Consider the following 22,506-nt stretch of genomic DNA (forward strand, 5'->3'; position numbering starts at 1 on the left):
CATTTAAAACAAGAGAACTGACAACTGAGAAAGTGAAGGTCAGAATACAGCATGCTGTCAACAAGCCTTTTGGTAATCCTTAATCTTTTTTTCCTGTTGTAGGAAATGATTGAATTTCTTCAAGTAATAAGCAAATACCATATCAAAATCAAATATGTAATAACTTGTCTGGTTGGAGTGGAAATGAAAGAAATAGTGCAGCGGGAAACCTAAGAAAATCTAATTTAAAAGAAGTAACCCTTAACATTAAAATAGTCTCAGGCATTTGATGTTATTTGCAGAATAAAAGTTTTTGCAGATTATGGAAGTTTGCAATTGGCTTACCGGGTATACCCCGATCAATATGATGCCACTACTGTCTAGTTCACTCATTCCAAACAATGGTTCCTTCCAAAGATGTCCAGAGTTTGATCACTTCCCAGAGGGGCAAGATAAGAGATCATCAAGGGGAAATGAGGAGAGAATATTTGTTATACAGAACACTAAACTAGACATTTTACAGAAATTATTTCATTTAATCTACCCAAAACCCTGTAAAGTATTTTATTTTTTAGACAGATTCTTGCTCTCTCCCCAGGCTGGAGTGCAGTGGCACGATCTTGGCTCACTGCAACCTCTGTCTGCCAGGTTCAAGTGATTCTCCTGTCTCAGCCTCCCGAGTAGGTGGGATTACAGGTGCCTGTCCCTAAGGCTGGATAATTTTTGCATTTTTGCATTTTTAGTAGAGACGGGGTTCCACCATCTTGGCCAAGCTTGAACTTCTGACCTCAGGTGATCCACCTGCCTCAGCCTCCCAAAGTGCTGGGATTACAGACATGAGTCACTGTGCCCAGCCCCTGTAACGTATTTCATAGTCCTACTTGTACATATGAAGAATCTTGACAGGAAATGGGGTAAAGTAACTTTTCCCAAGGAGTAACACATGCACACACACATACATAATTTGATTCAGGGAAGATTTTATGACCACTGTCCAATCTGTTTCCTGTACATATAATTAAAGCAAGTTATTTAAAGCAGAGATTTATTACAATTAAATTGGAATACCTTTAAAAGTCACTGTTATTTCCCTTGGCAAAGGTAAATTACACATTTTGTGACCCACCCACTTGAAGCAGAGTCCAAGGAATAGAAATTTTGACTGGCACTTGTCATTTATATAGACCTTTATGCATTGGTAGCACAAGTCTCTGTTCATTGAGGGATGCCAGAAGATACCTACCGTCCAGGAACCAGTCCTCTAGATTGTCTGTTGTGGTATCCAAAACTCCCACTTGAGACACCACATCGGAGTGAGGCATGGTTCAGAAAGACCACCATTAAAGTAGAAATTTGTCACGCTGGAGGAGCATCAAATTCCCATTTATAATCAATGACACGTTAGTCCATTTGGGTCTATCATAAGTTAATAGAGATCTGGACCTTGGGAGGATAAGCCAGCGACATTCAAATAAGGTGAGTTAGAGTTCAGCATCATGAGATTCTGCTTCTAAGGAAGGGATGCTAGAGCAGAGAGATAGCCAAAAGATAACATTTAAACTTTGGAGAATTAGAGGAAACAGCATTGAAAGGCAAGGGGGATTGCTGGGTTTAGTAAAAAAAAAAAAAAAAAAGCACTTGCTTCACACTTTCCCTCTTTTGTTTTTTATGACTCTAGGATCCACCCAATTGCTCAAGTAAAAAATCTGAGACAGACCTTAGGCCATCTGGTAACTTGTTAGAAATTCTTAAGCCTCATTCTATACCTGCTAAATCAGAAAATATGGGGATTAAGTCTGATTATTTGTGTTTTCACAAGTCATCCAGGTGATTCTGATGCATGGAAAATTTGAGAACCACTGGTTTAGGCGATTAAAAGTTCTGTTCTCCCTATATCTTGTTTTGCAATATCATTGCATTCACCCCAGCCCCACAAAGCTACCATCTATTGACCGTTTTGTAGCTATTGAGCTTTTTGAAGCAAAAATATGAGCAAGTCAATTCTCTGCTTAAAACCTTTCAATAGATTTCTAGTGTTCTTAACATAGCCTACAGAGCCCTTCACAATCTGAGGTCCTCACATGCCTCCAGCCTTATCCGGAGTCACTCCCTCGTGAGGCCCTCTCCCATCATGCTAAACAGCTTCACATGCCCTCCAAAGGAAAGTGTGACACCTTGCCTCAGTACCTGCACATGTGCTGCTCCTTCAGCCTAGAATATTCTATTGCTACCCCTTCACTTTACAAGCTGGCCAAACCCTACTCGTCTTCAGAACGCTGTTTAGACATTACCTGTTTACCAATCCCATCAACTAGTTGCCTCGTCTTCTAGGCCTCCATTGAGCCTTGCACCTACATCTGTTATAGGCACTTCTCATATTACTATAATTACTTAAATCTGTTACTCCTATTAATTTGTGATCGCTTGGAGAGCAGAAGTTATATCTTTTTCATTCCATATCAACAGCATACTTCAAAGTACCTGGCACATAGGTTGCCAAAAAATGATTTTTGAGAGTTGATATGGTTTGGCTTTGTGTCTCTACCCAAATCTCATCTTGAATTGTACTCCCATAATTCCCACATGTTGAGAGAGGGACCTGGTAGGAGATAACTTGAATCATGGGGGTGGTTCCCCCATACTGTTCTCATGGTAGTGAATAAGTCTCAAAATATCTGATGGTTTTATCAGGGGTTTCTGCTTTTGCGTCTTCCTCATTTTCTCTCTTTGCCTGCTGCCATCTATGTAAGACATGACTTGCTCCTCCTTGCCTTCTGCCATGATTGTGAGGCTTCCCCAGCCACATGGAACTGTGAGTTCTTCATTAAACCTCTTTGCTTTGTAAATTGCCCAACCTCAGGTATGTCTTTATTAGGGTGAATGAAAAGCAAAGATAAACTTTGTTAAATCATGGATTTGCCTAAAACTAGTTTCATAAAAGCTGATTCTTAAGTATTCATTTGCCTTCTGTTTAATTAACTTTATTACCACTTTCAGCTTAGTCCTAGGAAATTAAAGTGCAGAAATGAGGTAATTTCTAAGAGAAAGCCAGAGAAGTCTGTTCTGACTTTTCCTGTAGGAGGGGTGAAGGAATGCATCTATTTATCTTGAGAAGGGTAACTTACTCTGAGTATGTGAATTTTTTTCACAAGAAAGGCTACTACTTAGAATAAAGACTCTTTAAATGGAAATGTTTTCTTTGGAAAAAATTAGAGTAAAATAAGGGAGTAATCAAAATGTATTAGAAAAACTTATTTTGAAGAGCTTAACAGTCTTTTTTCTAGCCCCAAAGCTACCAAAATACATACTACGCAATTGACATTGGAAAATGACAACTGTTTCCGCTAGCCATTCTAATGAACCTGAAATGGCATGACTTTTCTCTTGCAGTTTATGTAATTATTCCACAATCTACTACAAATAGTATTTTCCAAGAAATATCATCAGCTCCACATTGCAAAAAAGGCCAGTGAATTTGTTTTTAAGAAAGTAAGGCTTTATGCTGTAAAAGATGAAAAAACGTGAGATTCTAATACAATTCTGGTGAAAGTAAATTGATATTTAACCCTTTCTGCATTGCAATTTGACAGTGTATTTCAATAACCTTACAAATAATGGTTTTTTTAAACCCCAAATTCCACTGCAAATAATCCATTCTAATGAAACAATCAGAAATGTAGATTAATTTTTGTGGACTAAAATTATTTTTTAAGTTAGATATCTCTAATTTTTTTTAAAAAAATGCTGCCATTGTAAGTTGCAACCTCAGAAAATGGTATTAAGAATTTTTCATGGAGAATATTCATGATATGTGAAAAGTGAAAACACTATGAATCCATAATTGTTTTTAAATAAAAAGAATACAACATTATATAAGTGTATATGTGTATTTGTGTGTTATCCATAGCAAAGAGACTGAAGGGAACCACACTAAAAATTAGCTGTTGTCACTTCTGAATTGTAGGATAATGGGCAAATTGGGCAAGTAATTTTTGGCTTTCTAATGTTCTATAATTTTAATTTTTTATCATGAATATGTTTACTTTTAGAAATCAGAAAAAGAACTAAAGATAATTTTTTTTTTTAAGAGTGAGGGCAGAATAAAGGCTATCTAGAACGATGGCCAAGTTCTCTAACAGTCTTCAGTGTGGATAGAAGAGCAAAAATTTCAACTTGTTCTCTAATTCTTTTGTCTCCTCTCGTCTGTGTGGCATGGATTTGAAGGGTAGGCTTCTGCTTCACCCCACAGATCCAAATTAAGTTTTAAATGAGACAATGGCAAGAATAGTGAATCAAAGAGAAAACATTCAAATTCAACCATCTCCTCCTTTAGCAAATGCTAATGGTGTTGACTTTGACAGAGAGTATTAAATTCCTTTGATTCACAAATCCAACAATACATTTCCCCCCCCCCCCCAACATTCTCATTATAAGAAAGCTGCCTGTCCTCCCAGGTTTTAAGCATAAAACATCATAGCTAAACTTCTCTATCCACTTCTAAACCATTGTATAGTTTCTCAAGTTATATTTATATAATGTGGGAAGGGAGGAAAGGAACTGGCTAAACTAACAAATTTTACCTGTACTTTATAAAAACAAATGTAATCAAATTAGTAACATGTATTAAGACTCCTCTCTCTCATTTTTTCCCTCTTCATTTCTTTTACTTTATACCATTTCCTTTGCTACTACATTACATTGCATAGTAACAGCAATACAGATTTATGTTCTCAAGAGAGTTAAACACCCACCTTTCTTTTTCAGTGGCAATGACTAAATAAGGAAGTTACATTTTCCAAAAAAAATATGAAGTTCAGTTCAGTTCTGTTCACAAATATATTTGAGTAAATATTTTTGTAAATATCAATTATTAAATAGTAACTTTTTAATATTGAAAAGTAATTAATAGCATTCGAATTTGATGAGGGTTTTTGGTTTGTTTACCATATCGAAGGAAAACTAAATTAACTTTCCCTTCCTGAACTGTTGCTTTGAGTTAATTAAAAAACTGATCCAAATATGCAAACATTAGACTATTAGCACTAAAATAGCTTGTCATCCAGAGCTCTTCATTATAGTCTTTTCATTTGGGGTCACACAGTTGATCCATTATTACTTCTAATAAAAATTTAATTAAATACCAGCCAAGTCTTCTGCCATTTAGATCCGGTCCGAGGATTAGGTAGCACTGGACAGACTAAAAAGTGCCACGGTAAACAGCGAATTCATGTAACGCTAAATAATTTCCATAAATCAAGTGTGGTCTAAGTGAAGCATGAATATTTTAAATGCAGTTTCAAAGGTCATGGCGTTTTATGGTTGTAAGAATTGATACCCTGGGACGAGCTTAATGTCAGCCTTTTTGAGAACTAGAAAATCTTCGATTTTGAAAGTCATTTAAATGTACTTTATCAGAAAAAGACTTTATTTGATTCAATTAGTCTATTTCTGTTTGCATTCAGTATTTATAGTTAAAATACAGCTGGGGGGCCGGTATGTTCATTCAACCTTCAATGAAATACTCATTGAGCACCTACTAGATGCTAGGTACAGATTAAGGTGTTGAGAATCTATGAGTGAACCAAATAGAAATGTGCCCTCATTCAGTTTACAATCTGATAGAAAAATCCAGACACTAAACAAAATAAATTATAGTGTTAGAAGATAAGTGGTACAGAGAAAAATAGGGAAAGGAAATAGGGAATTTGTGGCAACAGATATGTAATTTTAAATGGAGAGGGGAAGCTGTATACCATGAGAATTGTCGAGTTGGCAGTGAATTCATAGCAGGACAGAGCAATCAAGACAGGGATGATCCCAGGGAGCCAGATGCCCAGGGAACCAGGCCAGCTCCATGTGCTGACCGAGAAGTTCAAGCTACCCAGGTAGTCTAAAGATAAGTGACAGTGCCCAGGCACCCAACTTTCTTTCTGAGCCATGAGTCTAGATCATAAAAGAAAAATGTCAAGAGCAAGGCAGGACATGGGCCTATAAGCAGATGGAGATAATTTCTATAACTCAGCAACAGGAACCGTAGTTGAAGCTCAGGTACACAGGTTAAGAGGAAAGAGCCAGGAAGAATCTTAAGGGAAAAAAATGGAACCCGTGTTTCTGGACCACTTAAGCAACCAAGCCACTAGACTTAGACACTAAGATGTTTGCTGCTTCCTACTAGGGATCAGGATTGGGCTTGTGGCTGGGATTCAAGGATGCAGGGGAGGAAGGATACTGAAGCTGGTACCATGACTGGCCTAGAAGGCATAGCCAGGGAGCAAACTTTGCTTGGGTCTCAAGAAATTGAGGTTGCTTTTGGTTCTTCTGCTCAGTCCAGGGACTGAATCTCTTCCCCTCTGAATGTCATCCTTGGTGAGCCAGAATATTAGACATCTGAACAAGACTCCTACCCTAGAACTCCCTAGATTACCATAATTATCAAGAGGAAAGTTATTGAGTCATATGAGACTCTAATGATTCTTTTCTGTGGGTCCTCCTTAGCACTAGTGTTTAGAGGCTGGACTCCAATAAAGGACTGAGCAGAAAACTGCTTTCTCTAGCACTTTGCAGGTTAGACAATGCACATTCATGACCCTACAGTGAACTTAATTGCTGTAAAACAGTGTTTCTTACCCTCGGCACTATCGACATTCTCTGCCAGATAATTCTTTTTTTGTGTAGAAGTAGAATACTGACTTGTGTGCATTGTATTAATACAATGTTTAGTAGTACCCCTGGCCTCTGTCCACCAAATGCCAATAGCACTCACTCCTCCACTAGTGACAATCAAAAATGTCTCCAAACATTACAAAAGTTCCCTGGGGCAGGGTCACCCTCAGCTGACAACTACTTTTGTAAAGGTTTTTTTAAGTATATTTCAAAGACTTTTAAGAAGTTATACAATATCTTGCGTAACAAAAATATTCATATAACAAAATTAGGCGCTGATGACTCAACAGTTAGTAGTAAAGAGTGGTTTCAAAGATTTCTATAATAATTTTTAAAAAGTAGTGTGTGTTTTGGAAGCAACTTACTTATTTTTATTTTCTGAGACAGGGTCTTACTCTGCCACCCAGGCTGGAGTGCAGTAACATGATCACAGCTCACTGCAGCCTTGACCTCCCAGGCTCAAGCAATCCTCCCTCCTCAGCCTCCTGAGTAGCCGGGAGCACAGGCACACACGGCCACACCCAGCTAATTTTAAATTATTATTATTTGCAGAGACAGGGTCTCCCTATGTTGCTGAGGTTGGTTTCGAACTCCTGGGCTTAAGGGATCCTCCAGCCTCAGCCTTCCAGAGTGTTGATATTATAGGTGGCAGAAACTATTTAAGTTATTACATTAGAACATAATGAAATTGTTTAGGAAATGCATCAAGCAGAGGGCAACAGCACCAGATCTCAGTATCTGTAAATCACCAACAGGGCTGGCAGCTGCCCATGGGGGCTTGATACTGATCTTGTGGTAGGAATGAGAGTAGATTCAGATCATCAGCTTCAGCTTTAGAAACTTATAAACATGGAATCACGAAAGCCGAATTTAAAGACTTCTAAAAATCCAGGCCTCGATATTCCTGTATTTCTATATCTCTTGGTAGCTACATTTTTTTCTCCACATTTAGTTTGTATCTAGGGCATATTTTCTAGACTTAGTTGCATCCACATGTTCCATTCCACTTTAAAGTTACCATAGCCTCTGGCAAACTTTTATGTTTTCCTCTGTATTAAGCAGCATTTGGCATTATACCGCCTAGAGGGACCGAGAAGATATTTAGAGGCTAGGTGGCAAGAGAGAAGGCTCATATTTGTGAGATAAAGCACTGGGGAATTGTCCTGTCAAAGGAGTAAAGAGGATATTCTTGAGATAAAATCCTGTTAAGAAGTAATTTTATGCTTTGAGGAAGTAAAAATGTATTTGTTTGTTCTTTTGTTTATAAAAATATTTGGTGGGCTTTCTAGTTGATTACTCCTCTTTATTAAGTAATTATCCTTCATCTTCACTTATCATCATGAGTAATTACAATGACAAATAGAGGGTATTTTTTTCTAAACCACCAGTTTATCGCATTGTAAAAGGTGCTTTATTAATGCAAAGGATGAATAACTGAGTCAAATATGTATTTCAGGTTGTTACAATTGTAGGTTTCTTATCTCTTTCCTGCATTTAAAAAAAATTTTATAATCAATTTATAACCACTTCCCTTAGTTACATCTACTTCTCTCAGTTATAAGAGCAATATCAATAAAGGGCTCACAATTTACAAAGTGTTTTTACAACTTTTTTATGATTTGAGTAATCACCCTGTGATACAAGGACTACTTATAATTCATTTTAACAGATAAAGTAACTAGGTTCAGATTAATGGATTTTAATAAAATCTATTCTTATTATTTCAACCATCTGATCAAGACAAGCAGGCTGTTGTCAGCCTTTGGTGTTTGTGCGGTATCGATAGGAGAAAGAGACTACAGCATTGCTCTGTAAACACCTGAAATTTACTATCCAAGGAACTGATGTATTCAATTTTGCCAGAAACTTATTTTTGAAGCACAATATATAAGGCATATGGATAAATTTGCACCAATTGTGTTTGTGTCATACTAGAAAAAAGTCAGATTCATTGCTAAAGTGATGAGAAAAGTGCCTTATTCAAATGATGACATATCATAGATATTCAATCTTCTTCTTTTTGGAAAATTGACTACAAAATTGAAGAATTCGTATTCTGTTGTGGCAAGTGCAATACATTTCACGAGGGACATGCTATAAAGTCCTTGCCTCTTCTCAGTGCTGTGTGTATGTGCGTGTGTGTGTGCTCCCAAGCATAAGCTAAAATATCTTTATGGTCTGATGCTTATTCATATGTATGTTAATAATAAATAAGCTTAGAGAATTATGATTAAGAATATAGACTCTGGAGCCCTACTATTTGGTTTCTAACCCAAGCTCCTCTACTCACTAGCTGTATGACCTTGGTCAAGTTAATTGACTTCTCTGGATCTCAATTTCCTCATCTGTAAAATGTAGAGATAATATTGTCTACCTCCAAGTCATGGTGAGCATTAGGTGAACTAATATTGCAAAGCACTTAGAACAATACTTTGTATGTACTAAGCACAGCATATTAGCTGTTGTTATTATTACCTGGTATCCATGGCAGTCATAGTTAAACATCTCATCAGGTCAGTACACCTTTATAAGGAAATGGGATGAACATGGTAACCTCAGATAAATTATCTTCATAGGAAACTTCCAGTTTGAATAAAGCATGTTAATGAGAAAGCATTTTACCACTTTTCCTTTTCCTAAAGAAACTGTGGTTTCCTGAAGGAATGGTCTTCAACAGTTGAATTGAGGGAACTTGGCAAAAATAGAATTAGATAGAGATTTTCTACTAGGGATCCTGATGTAGAAAAGAAAAAGCAAAAGTGAACTGTATGTATTTCTTTAATCTTGTGTTCCATTTCCAATGGAAGTTAGTGGTTGAATCAGAATGTGGTTGGGGAAACAGTGTTAAGAATTCCTTAGGTATTCCTCTTACAGTGTTGAAATGGCACTGGTAAACACCTGCCATTTGCTTGTACTTTTCTGTGTGGGATAAGATTTTTCATCATTTTTTCTACCAAAACAGAAGCCAGAAGCTGATGGGAGGGCACATTTTCTCATTTTGTGGACATCACGGTAGAAAAGCTACCACCAAGAGATGCACAAAGCTGGTTAGATTTTGAAAACGAGAAAATGTTCAAGCATCCTCAATATCATACAACATGCTACTACTTTCACTATCTTTCATGACATTATTTTACCATAGAGAAACAAAAGAACAGTCCTCTTTTAACAGTTAATTTTTGTTATTTTTTGTTTTTTTGAGACAGAGTCTCGCTCTGTTGCCCAGGCTGGAGTGCAGTGGCACAATCTGGGCTTACTGCAACCTCCGCCTCCCACGTTCAAGTGATTCTCCTGCCTCAGCCTCCTGAGTAGCTGGAATTACAGGCACCCAGCATCACCAGCTAATTTTTGTATTTTTAGTAAGGATGGGGTTTTATCATGCTGGCCAGGCTGGTCTCAAACTCCTGGCCTTAAGTGATCCACCCACCTCCGCCTCCCAAAGTGCTGGGATTACAGGGACAAGCCACTCTGCCCACAGGTTTTTTTGTTTTGTTTTGTTTGTTGTTGTTGTTTGAGAAGGAGTTTTACTCTTGTTGCCCAGGCTGAAGTGCAATGGCACAATCTCTGCTCACTGCAACCTCTGCCTCCCAGGTTCAAGTGATTCTCCTGTCTCAGCCTCCTGAGTAGCTGGGATTACAGGCATGCATCACCATACCCGGCTAATTTTGCATTTTTAGTAGAGATAGGATTTCACCCTATTGGTCAGGCTGGTCTTGAACTCCTAAGTTCAGGTGATCCGCCTGCCTCAGCCTCCCAAAGTGCTGAGATTACAGGCATGAGCCACCATGCCTGGCCAACAATTTTTGACAAGAGATTGAGAATGAATGTTAAGGAAAGTAGGGAGGGGTGGTACAAGCTGCGGTTCAGACTAAGCAACTGCCCACAGAGTAGCTTTTCAACGTTGTTGCAGAGTATTGTTGGCAATTTAATCCAGATAAATTGTTTTTATGTCTTTTTCACTTTTCTTTTCTTTTTTAAAGTTCCATGTGTTAGTTTCCCCACATGAAAATGTATAGGAGTTTTTATGTGCCCACGTGTTAATACTGAAACTGACAACCATTGTAATTTCTCAGAATCAGAAATAGGGACATTTCTAAGATATGCATGTCTCAATAAAACTACCCATCAATACTTCCCAAGTTCCTCATGACTTGAGTTTCTTGTGCTTCACAAACATCTCCAATAAAAAGCATTTGTTGTGTATGACATAGATCTCCATACTCTAAGGTTTTTTTATTCTCACTGCATTAGAATAGAGAATGCTTTGATTAGTGAATTATGATTTACAGTTTTCCAATTCATGAGACACTTATAAAGTCCCAGTTTTTAATGATCACTTATTCTCTAGTTGCCTAGCACTATGCCCGACTTTGTGAATTTTATAAAAAGGAGATATGATCCCTGTGACGTACATGCTAAATGGTTTTTTGTCAACTATGTTCTCTGAAATCAGGGATGCAAGGCACCAACATGAATTAGAAAATATGGACAAGTTTCTATGCTCTTTTATCCTCTTCTGTTAATCTCTAAAGTTTCTTCAGCAATTTATTCATTGATCCCACAATTATCTGTTAAATGTTTACTATGTGCCAAGTTTGATGCTAGGTGCTGGGACTGCAACGATGAGCAAAAACAAATGTGTTCCTTGCTGTAATAAAGCTTGCATATTCAACAATTCTAATGTGACAGATGGAAATTATTGAATAATCTATGCAAGTGTAAAATTTCTACTGAAACAAGAAAGAGAATAACCATTCTAGTCTAAAATAGGAGATTTTTCCAATGTCCAATGTGATCTGTGATTATTTCTCCCTGTTTACTGTTAAATGGGGCAAGACTATGCACGCTCTGTTTATCAGCAGAAGTGTGACTTGTTCTTGGCCAACTTTTCAGAGCTACAGCTTGAAAGCAGATGTACACAGCCCCAAGTCCAGTCCCTAGTTAGCAGACTTCCTACTAGAGCTCCTCAGCTCCAAGGAACTAGCATCCGCTGTCCTCACTGTGTGGCTCAGTGGTACTCTATAGAGCATGCACAAAGCTGCTATAGCCAGCAGCAGCCATGCTCTCCAGAACACGTGGATCTAGTCCTCTCAGAATGCGAAATGCCCATGCCTGTGCCCCTGCCGCCTCCTGTTGAGTTCTTGTCCAGGAGTCTCTCTCTAAATACATTTAGAAAAAAAACAGGTAAGAGAGGAGAGTCTTCAGCAAATTCAGAGCGAACTCATTTAGTGGGGAGACAGAAGCCTTGTTTTCTGGGGATTCTAAATCCTGGATCTCAGAGTCAGGGGCCCGATAGTATGAAAGAAAGAAAACCTTTCCCTAGGTTTTCTCCTGCAGTCTCTGTAGTCTCTGTCTTCTGAGGAGAAGCTTGAGTTTTCCATGAGGTAAAAGTGTGTGTGTGGGTGTGGGTGTGCGTGTGTGTGTGCATGCGCAAGTGTGTGTATGTGTGTGAGAAAAAGAGAGAGATTAAACATACTCCATATGAAGGTTATCAACAGTGGACCCCTCTCACTCATCCTCCCTTCAGTTTGGTGTCAGTTGGCAAAGTTTCCATCTTTTTTCACTGTCATCATGTATGATTTTAGTGGACAATGAGAGATGCTCCATCACAGGCTGTCAGCAAAGTGCCTTTTAGACTGGAGAGTTACACATTTATCATTTAGTATGCAACATTTGGCCTTCAGTTTTGAGGCTCTACCCAAGGTCCCAGACTTTCAGGGCCTAAAAGGAACATGGTCCTTCCTTTGCTCACCCCACCAACCCCTGCTAATTGTTACTCTGTTGCATGCATCTAGGCTTCCTAATGAAGGTCTGCTGTGTGGACAGCACTGAGCAGTCTGGTTCTATACTTTTCCCAGTTCTGAAGGGATCCTGGAATGAGGCCTATTATTGTTTGTCAGTAGACCAATTATTGGTGGCTTTGAAGATCCCCTTCATGCACGTTTCCTGGTTCTGTCACTGTTTCTACTACATTCTTGGTGGAGTCAAGGGCTGGAGTCCTGCGCTGGGTCCATAGCAGGAATAGGGTCGCAGAATTTCACTCCTTGTCCTAAACTACTAGGGATCAAAGATCCTAACTTGTCCAAAGACATCCTATCTGAGATCAGATGGGGTCCAGGTAAAACCCCGAGGAAAAAAAGAGAGAGACTTTAACACCTTCATCATCCTCTTTCTTCATCCTTTGTTTAGCCCAGTGTGCATCAGTTATGTTCTTTTAGGTCACAAAGAGCTCAGGTTTCCTTAGACAATCCATGTTACTGGGACCTGATCATGGCCATCAGCAGCAGACACCAATTTTTTTGTCCCTCTTCCAAGCCTCTTCTCTACTAATTTGACCCTTCCTTGGCCATTGCTAATGCAGTTACCCTGTGCTGTGGTGCCAAGCTGGATGTGAAACTTCTCTAAGAGGTTTGTAAACCCCAATCTACATCCCAGCAGAAACACAATGACCTTTGTCCACATTTACAAAAAAACCTTTCTGGAGATTTGTATTTCCCAGCCCCTGAGGCTTGACACCAGCCTGAGGCGGGGAGCCTGGAAGTACCTCTTTACTTCTGTAATCAGACCAGGCAGGGCCCCAGCTCCTCCTGTGACACCCACATCTGCTTCCTCCCCTGCTCTGTGGCTGATTTCAGAAACTTTGTAAGACTGTCTCGCCCTCCAGGTTATAGCTCTTGATCTTCCAAACCAAGCATATTCAGAATTCTGAACACAGCCACAGCAATCACAACAAGCACATAGCTCTGGCAAATCAAAAGTGCTTTACTTTTGGACTTTTGTGTCTGTTGTAAACTGGAAAATCCATTCAGAAACATAATTGGCTTCTCTGAAGTAAGAAACATCACAGATGGAACAGAGCCTTAAGATAAATAGAACCATCTGAGGGGTGTGGGGTTCCAGAAGTGAAAAATATCTATTAAAAATATGATCTCACCTGAAGAATTTTAGACTTCAAGCTAAGATACAGAGACATTTTTAAAACATCTTCAAATCATACCTTGCAATACTGGAGACCAAATGGTGTTTCATCTGACTCTAAGGGCAAAAGTAGCTGTTTTTAGCTTCTGAGGCTTGTAAAAATACACGCAAGCAGCTCAGGGTTAAGTAACAGAGAGATGGCTTGAGTTCCTCTAGAAAAGCCCTGTATGATCTGACATGGTGTGTGAGTCACCAGTGCAGGTTCCACCGTGCTTTGTTGTGTGGCCTGCGCAGGGCAGGTGGGCTTCCCAGGCTGATGTGGTACCTTCTGAAGCTGGATCAAATGCACCAGAGTGAAGTGCTTGGACAGCAGATGCTTCTGAAGCCAGCAGAAGAAACAGACACAATCCACAGAAGGCAGAGAGAAGAATAGAAAGCCACTTTCAGCCCTGACGTACAGGACAGTGGCGTGGAGAGCTGGCCATCATACAATCGCTGTGACCACAGAGCTGGCACTGACCCAAGGAGACTAGAAATCCTCTGCCAAAGAAAGAATAAAACCTGCCCTAATTGGAAACACTTCTGACAAAATGCCAAAGGGAGATGCTGCCACTTTTCCTTTTTCAGATCGTAAATTACCCTAGTTTCCTGGAAAAGTTATGTCTGGACAGACTTATTGCCCCTTGAAAGACCCAGCAACCTGGTCTTCGAGAATCTTGCTTGAAGATGTAGAAAATCTCCAACCATTCAGACTTCCAGTACCTGGGGGTGAAAACTGCCTCGGATGATCAATGAATGCCTGCTCTCAGAGGTCAGACCCAATGAGTATGAGCCAGCAGAAGCTATTAAAAGAGCTAGTTCTCATTATGATAAAGCACATTCTGGCAAGGCCACAAAAAGAAAGATTATGGCAATCAATACAGATACAAATGCAAACCAGATGAAGGTTTCAGCCAAACTAGTCTTCACTTCTGCTATAATGGATTAATTTTTGGGTGCTGAAGTCAGCACAATTTGCAGATTCAGAACACTGAATACGGGAGTCAAAATTGGGTAGATATTTAGTTGAAACTGTAGCAGACCCTTGACATTTACAAGGGTTAATGCTGCCTCTCACACTTGTCAATGTCTACCTTCAATTACATATAAGACATCTTCATCTCTTCAACCCACTTATAGCTCTACACAGCCTTTCTCAGTGCATAGATGTAATATACAGGCCTTGAAATAATTCACAGCAGAGCTTTCTATAAGGAAACCTCTGCATGTTCAAGCTTGTTGGGGCTAATCCTCTGGAATTTACCAGAGAACAAGTAAAATCCAGGAAGTATAGCCTGCTCACAGGGTTTTCAGACCAACAGCAAAATCAGAATAATGCACCCTTCCCCACCAAAAGATGGTCATGTCCCTGGAAACTGAATGTTACCTTACATGGCAAAAGGGAATGCAGGCGTGGTTGAAGTTTTGATAGGGAGACTATCCTCGATTATCCAGATATAATTACAAGGGTCCTTATAAGAGACAGGCAGGAGGGTCAGAGTCAGACAGTGAAGGCAGAAGTTGGAATGATGTGAAGTGCTGGAAAGAGGCCATGACATAAGGAATGAAGGCAACTTCTAGAACATATGGAAAAGGAAAGATGTGGATTATGCCCTGAGCACTTAGAAAGAACACAGCCTTGCCAATGCTTTGAGTTTAGCTTAGTGGAACCTATTGTAGGCTTCTGAATTCCAGAATACAGAAGTTTGAAGGGGATACATTTGTGTTGTAAGCCCCTCCGTTTGTGGTAATTTGATGTGGCAGCAATAGGAGACTACTGGTCAACAACATTTGTTTTTAACACTTTTCCTTTATTCTCATTTTCTGTTTCCAACATCAAATGAAACTCCAATTCAAGCAAAGTTTCTAGAATAATTTTTTTAAAAGACAATTCCATAAGATCCTCCTTTACTCTCACCTGCCATGTTGTAAATAACTCCTCCCAAGATGACTTGCATTTCCAAGTAGAATCAGGGAGAACGTATTTTGTATAGAAGGAGAGAGAACTGATGTTGATTAATTATGTAGACACCATAGCGAGTATTTTGCACATATATTATTATATTTTCCCCAAACTACCCCCTACTCCATTTTGCAGCTAATGTAACCAAGGTTCAAAAAAGATAAATAACTTATACTGTGAATGAGTCACCAGTGATGAGTCTATATGACTCCAAAATTCAAATTATTTTTGTTAGACTGTGCTTTTTCTAAACTACTGATACAAAACCATAAAGTGCTAACAGTAGAATGTCTACATCAATTTGGAAGAAATGGTGATTTGGGAAGCAGGTACCACTCCTGGAAAGATACTCCAGGGACTACTAAGAATCATTTTGATAGGTCATCATGAACTCTCACCACTGTTTTCTCTTAGGAGAAAAATGCAATCGATGGAGTATGTTACCATTCCTAATGATTTTAAATCTTCTTATAGGGGTGTTTGCATTTGGACTTTTTGCTACTGACATTTTTGTAAACGCCGGACAAGTGGTCACTGGGCACTTAACGCCATACTTCCTGACTGTGTGCAAGCCGAACTACACCAGTACAGACTGCCAAGCGCACCACCAGTTTATAAACAATGGGAACATTTGTACTGGGGACCTGGAAGTGATAGAAAAGGCTCGGAGATCCTTTCCCTCCAAACACGCTGCTCTGAGCATTTACTCCGCCTTATATGCCACGGTGAGTGTGCAAGTCTTGTCTCTCCTAAATCCAGTTTTTGATAGGCTGTGTGCCTCCCTGCCTTGTCTGTCTCCATTCTTTCATTGTCACTTATAGTGACTCTTAAAGTTATGTATGTCATAGTTCTCTATATTATGCTATTGATATACTAGCCCCCCCGACACACACACTTCTACCCCATTTTCAATCTCCTGATCTGCCAGAGGATATTAGTTCTGGAATGTTTTGATAATCACCTAATTATATCCTCCCATTTACAGATGTGAAAGCTGGGTGCCACAGTATAGCTAAGATCATACAACCAGAGCAGGGACGAGACTCCTGGTACTGTGTCTGAGATTTTCTTACCTCCCGCAACAGTATTCTTTGTCAAAGTTTTGGTTGGTTTTGGAACAGCACACCTTCTCATACCTGCCTATAAATTTGCAGGCATGGGTCTTATACGAATGGCTGCCCCAACAACATGCAGACCCAGGATAAATACACAGCTTTCCTTTGCTCTTACACTTTTCTCCATGACTTTGCTAGGAGACAGGGATGATTCTAGAAGAACCTCAACACCCCAAAGTATGTTTCTTATTGTCTCCCAGATCGCACAGCCATTGACTGCCCCACTGGGGTATAATTTTCTCTTGTTTTCTTTTTGTTCTAGTAACAGAAAAACCAAAGTATATCCCACATCTTAAAGAACAATGGTGTCTCTCTTATTTTCCAACTTTTTAACTGCATTCATTTTGGAAATCACTTCATTTCACTCTTGTCTGGCTTATGCATTCTTAGGACCCAGAATATAGACATGCAGATATCAGCCCAAAGGCTCCACAGGCTGATACGATATTGCTGGTGGACACCAGGTGCATTTACTAGTGGCAGAGCAACTGTTGGCCAAAAACACCCCCTTTCCTTACTTCAACTTATTTTATATTCAGAATATGACTAGTCTGGTGATTCTCAATGGAAAGTGGGGGAAGGGAAAAGACAGAGGGAAAACTCCTTTCAAACTGTCCATTCTTCCCAAACATTCTGAGTATGCCCTCAACCCACCCCCCAGGGAGATGCTACCCTTCCTGTCACTGAGTGTAATTGCAGGAGGCATGTTCTGCCTCTGCGGGAAGAAAACGGCTCTGTGCCATCACCCCTAGGGTGGAAAAAAGGCAAAAACTCATATGAATTTCTTATACCCCAAATGATTCTTTAATTTGTCGCATAAAAACTGCATGTTCTGAATCTAATAATTAATACACAGTCATTCTTTGTGACTATGAGTCTGATCTATTTATTTAGAACAACCAGGAGCAGACAGTGCCTTTGTGTCCCATTTACAGGATCACATCGATAGGGTTATTTTGTCAACCACCAACTACCAAATATAAGTCTTTTTAGTTATTTCTTTTGGATCTACTCTTTAATGAATATGTGACAAAAATGACTTCAGCTGTCCCCACATTAAAGAAACAAGGATGCAAATAACACAGAAGCCTCAATTTACAAAACAGATTATAGCTTGGTTAAATGTCTTTGCTTTACCAAAAACAAAACAAAACCAAAAAACCTCTATGCAGGTATTTTTTTTTAAACAAATAAAGCCCTCTGAAGTATTCAACTTATTTTCTAATTTTCAGAATGTTGATTTGTCCTAATTATCTAGAACCTAAACAATGTATTCTGGTGCCTTTTCCTGTATTTATCAGACTCAAGTCATTGCTGTGTGAAATTAATTTTTATAGTGCCATTATAAAAATTATTCTGTTACTTATAATAAACTACTGCCTCAACAATGAGACATGAAGTTCTTTGGGCAAGAAAGAAGTAAATATCATCAGCTTAACACGAATAAATGCGACTACAGCATATTCTCAAGGATTCAGATGTTATCCAATTCAAATCACGCCTCACAGACTATAGTCAGATAAACCCTGATATAAGATTCCAGTTGCATAAATCTTCCAAGCCTCTATTACATGTCAAATGCTTTCAGAAATTACTCAACAAGGACTTCCTAAGTACTAGTTACTATGAAGAATACCAACTAACCATAGGCTCATGCTTTTAATAGTTTTTAATCTTATAGGAAAGATTTGTGACAGATATAATTGGAAAACATAATAGCATGAACAACTAAATATATACAGTATAGATTTTAAGTAACATTTACCACAGAGTCTGAAAATCGTGTAATAATATGCTGTAATTTATGTAACTTTGATACAACCAGTTTTATAGGGAATCTGCTACATAGAAGAGATTCCTATCTTCTGGTATTCTCACCAGTGTTAAGGCATCATTTTAGGATATTAAGAATTTCTATTGCAATACTATAAAATGCATCTATTTTAACTTATATGTGCTCAGGCCATATACACATATAAGTATCAGCACATTATTTTTTAGAATTGCTAAACTCACATAGCACATTTGTTAAGAAATGATAGACCAATGGTGCCCTCTAGTGGTGTTTTGTAACTACTACCAAAGGTTAGCTAAAAAAGTGTACTTACTTGAAAAAGGCATGGCTTCTTAACTCTAGACCACCAGGGACACATTTGCTAACTGAACCTATAAAACGTCAGAGTCTTACCCAGCACCTCAAAACAAACTAATAACAGCCGCCTACATCTCAGGTGTCATAAAGTGTATCGTCTTTTACTTAGTTCAGGTCTTCTTGACTTTTTGTATCTTGTGGAACACACAGAAAAGTTTTAATATTTTAAGAAACAGTGGAGTAAATGAATGAATAAAGCTGATCACAGCTGTCCTAAGGAATGTAGGAGTCCATTTACTAGCACAGCTGAAACCTATTTATGTGATGCAGTTGTTGGGAGGTTCTAATTCAGCCTATCAACTAACTCATCAGTCAACACTTTGGTATTAATTGCCTGAAGGTGTGACGAAGCAACCAGGAACTTTTTGGGACACAAAAAATAAAATGTACGATCGCTTACAGTCACTCTCCTGCCTGGTTTTCTCCACCAAAAGCTTCATTCCTATAGAAGGTTTATTTGGTATCTTAGACTCTCATATGGATTTCTTATACCCCAAATGATATTTAAACTTGTCACATAAAAACTATATGTTCTGAATCTAATCATTAATGTGTTCTTTGTGTCACTAATAACTTCTGTTCACATGTCCACTAGGTTACAAAAGACTGATTAATATACATCTGTTCATTGTTCTTGCTGCACTGATTTCCTACCTAAATACTTTATTAAATAGCTTAGTGGAGTTGTTCAAGGAATACTAGTTAGTGTGGTTGCTTTGACACGAGCACCTGCTTGTGTGCGCTGGTGTATGTACCTGCTTGCTTGCTTGCATGTGTACGCACCAGTACAAGGAGGCTGCCTGGTCACTCCCTGGCCTCTGACCTATTCCAGATGTATATTACAAGCACAATCAAGACGAAGAGCAGTCGACTGGCCAAGCCGGTGCTGTGCCTCGGAACTCTCTGCACAGCCTTCCTGACAGGCCTCAACCGGGTCTCTGAGTATCGGAATCACTGCTCGGACGTGATTGCTGGCTTCATCCTGGGCACTGCAGTGGCCCTGTTTCTGGTAGGTTGACTTCCCTCTTTTTACCTTTTCCCCCCTCTTCTACTCTCTGAAAAACTGTGAGTCAGGTTTCCCAGACTTCACCATCTGTGTTCCTTTTGTCCCAACCTTGTGAATTACAATTATTCTCCAAGTATTATGCATGCTTTTGCTACAAAAATGATTTCAAAACACCCTTTCCTTTCAGAAACAGGATTGCCAAATTCCTTCTGGGTGGCCGGGAGAGAATTGCCCCTAGAAGGACAGCTGGCTCTACCTCTTTCAACACTGGGCTTGGGACTGGGGCCAAGCAGACTCATGATAAACTGGCATACCTTCAAACCAATCTTCTTTAAGTATTTGTTCTCAGCATATTGGGGGCAAAAGCTAAGTGTTCCTTGAGGGAAGAATAGAGAATGAAGAGCACTGGTAGAAGCAAGCAGCCTCTTCTCCAGCATCCCAAGAAACTCAACTCTAGCTCCAAGTTGCATCTCCTACTCAGAAATTTTAAAAACCCTGCAGATTATCACACCCACCCTTTTTAGTGGGCCTCTGTTACTATTGGAACACACCTCTTGGGAATCTTACTTTCACTAAACTGGCTTCTCAACCACCTATCTTCCTGGAGAAGAGTTTTGGTTAATACATTTTTCTTGTATTTCTGATTATGTTTTAGTTCCCCAAATAGATGGAGGTCTGGCCACCTGCTCACCTAGGAAATCCCTTAAGTTGAGTTGGATTTGATAAAAAGAGGTTAATTTTTATTCTTTTTGTCTTCCTTTTCACAGTTTTATTGAAGTATAGTAGGTATACAATAAATGACACATCAGGTGTACAATTTGATCAATTTCGGCGTACAACTTTCTCTCCCACCCTTCCTTTTCCCTTATCCCCAGGCAACTGGTGATCTTCTGTCATTCTATATCAGTTTGCCTTTTCTACAATTTCATATTAATTGAATCATAATGTATTTTTTCTGGTATCTTTCACCTAGCATAATTATTTTGAGATTCATCTATGTTGTGGAATGTATCAATAATTCCTTTTTATTGCTGTGTAGTATTCCATTGCATGTTCACACCTCAGAGATGCAGATTTCTATTATCTTCAAGGACTTAAAACAGGCCCAGAAAAATTTATGATGAATCATCAGGCCTGGAGACTCCCATATTGTGCATGAAATAAATCCCCTAACAATGTTCAGGAAGCCTCCCCAAGGAGAAAGAAGCCATTACAGTCTTGTAGGACCTCCCTCCTCCTATTCTGCCCTCTCTGGTCCAAGATCCATTTGGATTGGCATCACACATAGCTGGATTTCGGTCATAGGACTTAACACACTTCCTTTTCCCAGCCCCTCTTCCTTCTCTCCCCAATATGCAAAATACACACATGCCTCTCCCAGCCTCTAACTTGGTTTTCCAACTTGTAAAAAATCTGCTAAGATACGGACAATGCTCACATTCAGAACACTGATTGGGAAGCTTCTTTCTCAAAATGACAGGCCTATCTCGGAGATAATGCAGCTTTGGCTCCAGACCATTGCAACAGTGAGTATCACAGTAAAGCTTAGGCACACAATTTTTTGGTTTCCCAGTGCATATAAAAAGTTATGTTTACATTATTCTGTAGCCTATTAAGTGTGCAATAGCATTATATCTTAAAAAAAAAAAAACCAATGTATTTACCTTAATTTAAAAGCACTTTATGGCTTTAAAAAAGTGTTGATGCAGACACAAAGTGAGCACGTGCTGTTGAAAAAATGGTGCCAATAGACTTGCTGGACACAGTGTTGTCAAAAAGCTTCAATTTAAAAAAAAAAAAAAAACAATATCTGCAACATGCAATAAAGTGAAGAGAAATAAAACAAAAATGTGCCAGTATTTTGAATGGATCCAGGCATTCTTTCTATAGTGAAAGATGAAAAACTAAACTGCAAATACTCTGGATGAAGTTGCAGGAAAAGCAGTGCTGAAGTGATCATAAAATGTTGATATCTCATTAGGAACTTTCCTGAGGAACGCCTTTTAAAAACAACATTTTATGGATACCTAGAAGTTACACACTTTTGGGGGGTATGTGTGATATTTTGATACAAGCATACAATGTATAATAATCAAATCTGGGTAACTGGGATATCCATCACCTCAAATACTGTTACTTTGTGTTAGGAACATTCCAAATCTATTCTTCCATTTATTTTGAAATATACAGTAAATTATTGTTAATTATTGTCACTCTACTGTTATAGTGAGCAGGCCTCATTTTTTCCATCTGACTGTATTTTTGTATTGATTAACCAACTCCTCTTCCCCCTACTGCCTACTACCGTTCCTGAGGAATTTTTTTTGAGAAGGAAAGAAAACAGGTGACTTGAAGGGAAGAGAAGGGTTTCAAAGGGAGATCAATGGTGTATAAATAGACTTCGGCTCAAGAAAAGACAAACAATGTTGCTGACCATCAGTTCTGAAGCAGCCATCCCCAGTTAGAGAGGAAGAGCCATTCTGACTGTTCCAAGCAATTTTGTAGGGTCTTTGTGGGATGATGTCGGGGTTTGCTGAAGCCCCATACACAAATCCTGCTTCAACGTTAAACTTGTTTTCTCTCCATAACATGCAGCCCTGTTTCTCATCACTCAGTAACTACTCAGTCTGCTAGTGCTTTCAAGTGACTTCCCAATTAATGTCAAAATTTG

General features: G+C 39.0%; 1 protein-coding gene across 2 annotated transcripts in view; it reads left to right on the forward strand.

Annotated features, from left to right (window-relative positions):
* Positions 1–22,506, forward strand: part of PLPPR1 (phospholipid phosphatase related 1) — a 305,400-nt gene that overhangs the window by 265,067 nt on the left and 17,827 nt on the right. For both annotated transcript variants that reach the window (XM_024252216.3, XM_054520375.2), the window contains exons 5-6: positions 16,037–16,287; positions 19,662–19,838. In XM_024252216.3, coding sequence (XP_024107984.1) covers positions 16,037–16,287; positions 19,662–19,838 — 428 coding nt within the window. The remainder of the gene's footprint in view (positions 1–16,036; positions 16,288–19,661; positions 19,839–22,506) is intronic.

This window comes from Pongo abelii, chromosome 13 (genome assembly GCF_028885655.2).
Source record: "Pongo abelii isolate AG06213 chromosome 13, NHGRI_mPonAbe1-v2.0_pri, whole genome shotgun sequence".
Taxonomy (NCBI): domain Eukaryota; kingdom Metazoa; phylum Chordata; class Mammalia; order Primates; family Hominidae; genus Pongo; species Pongo abelii.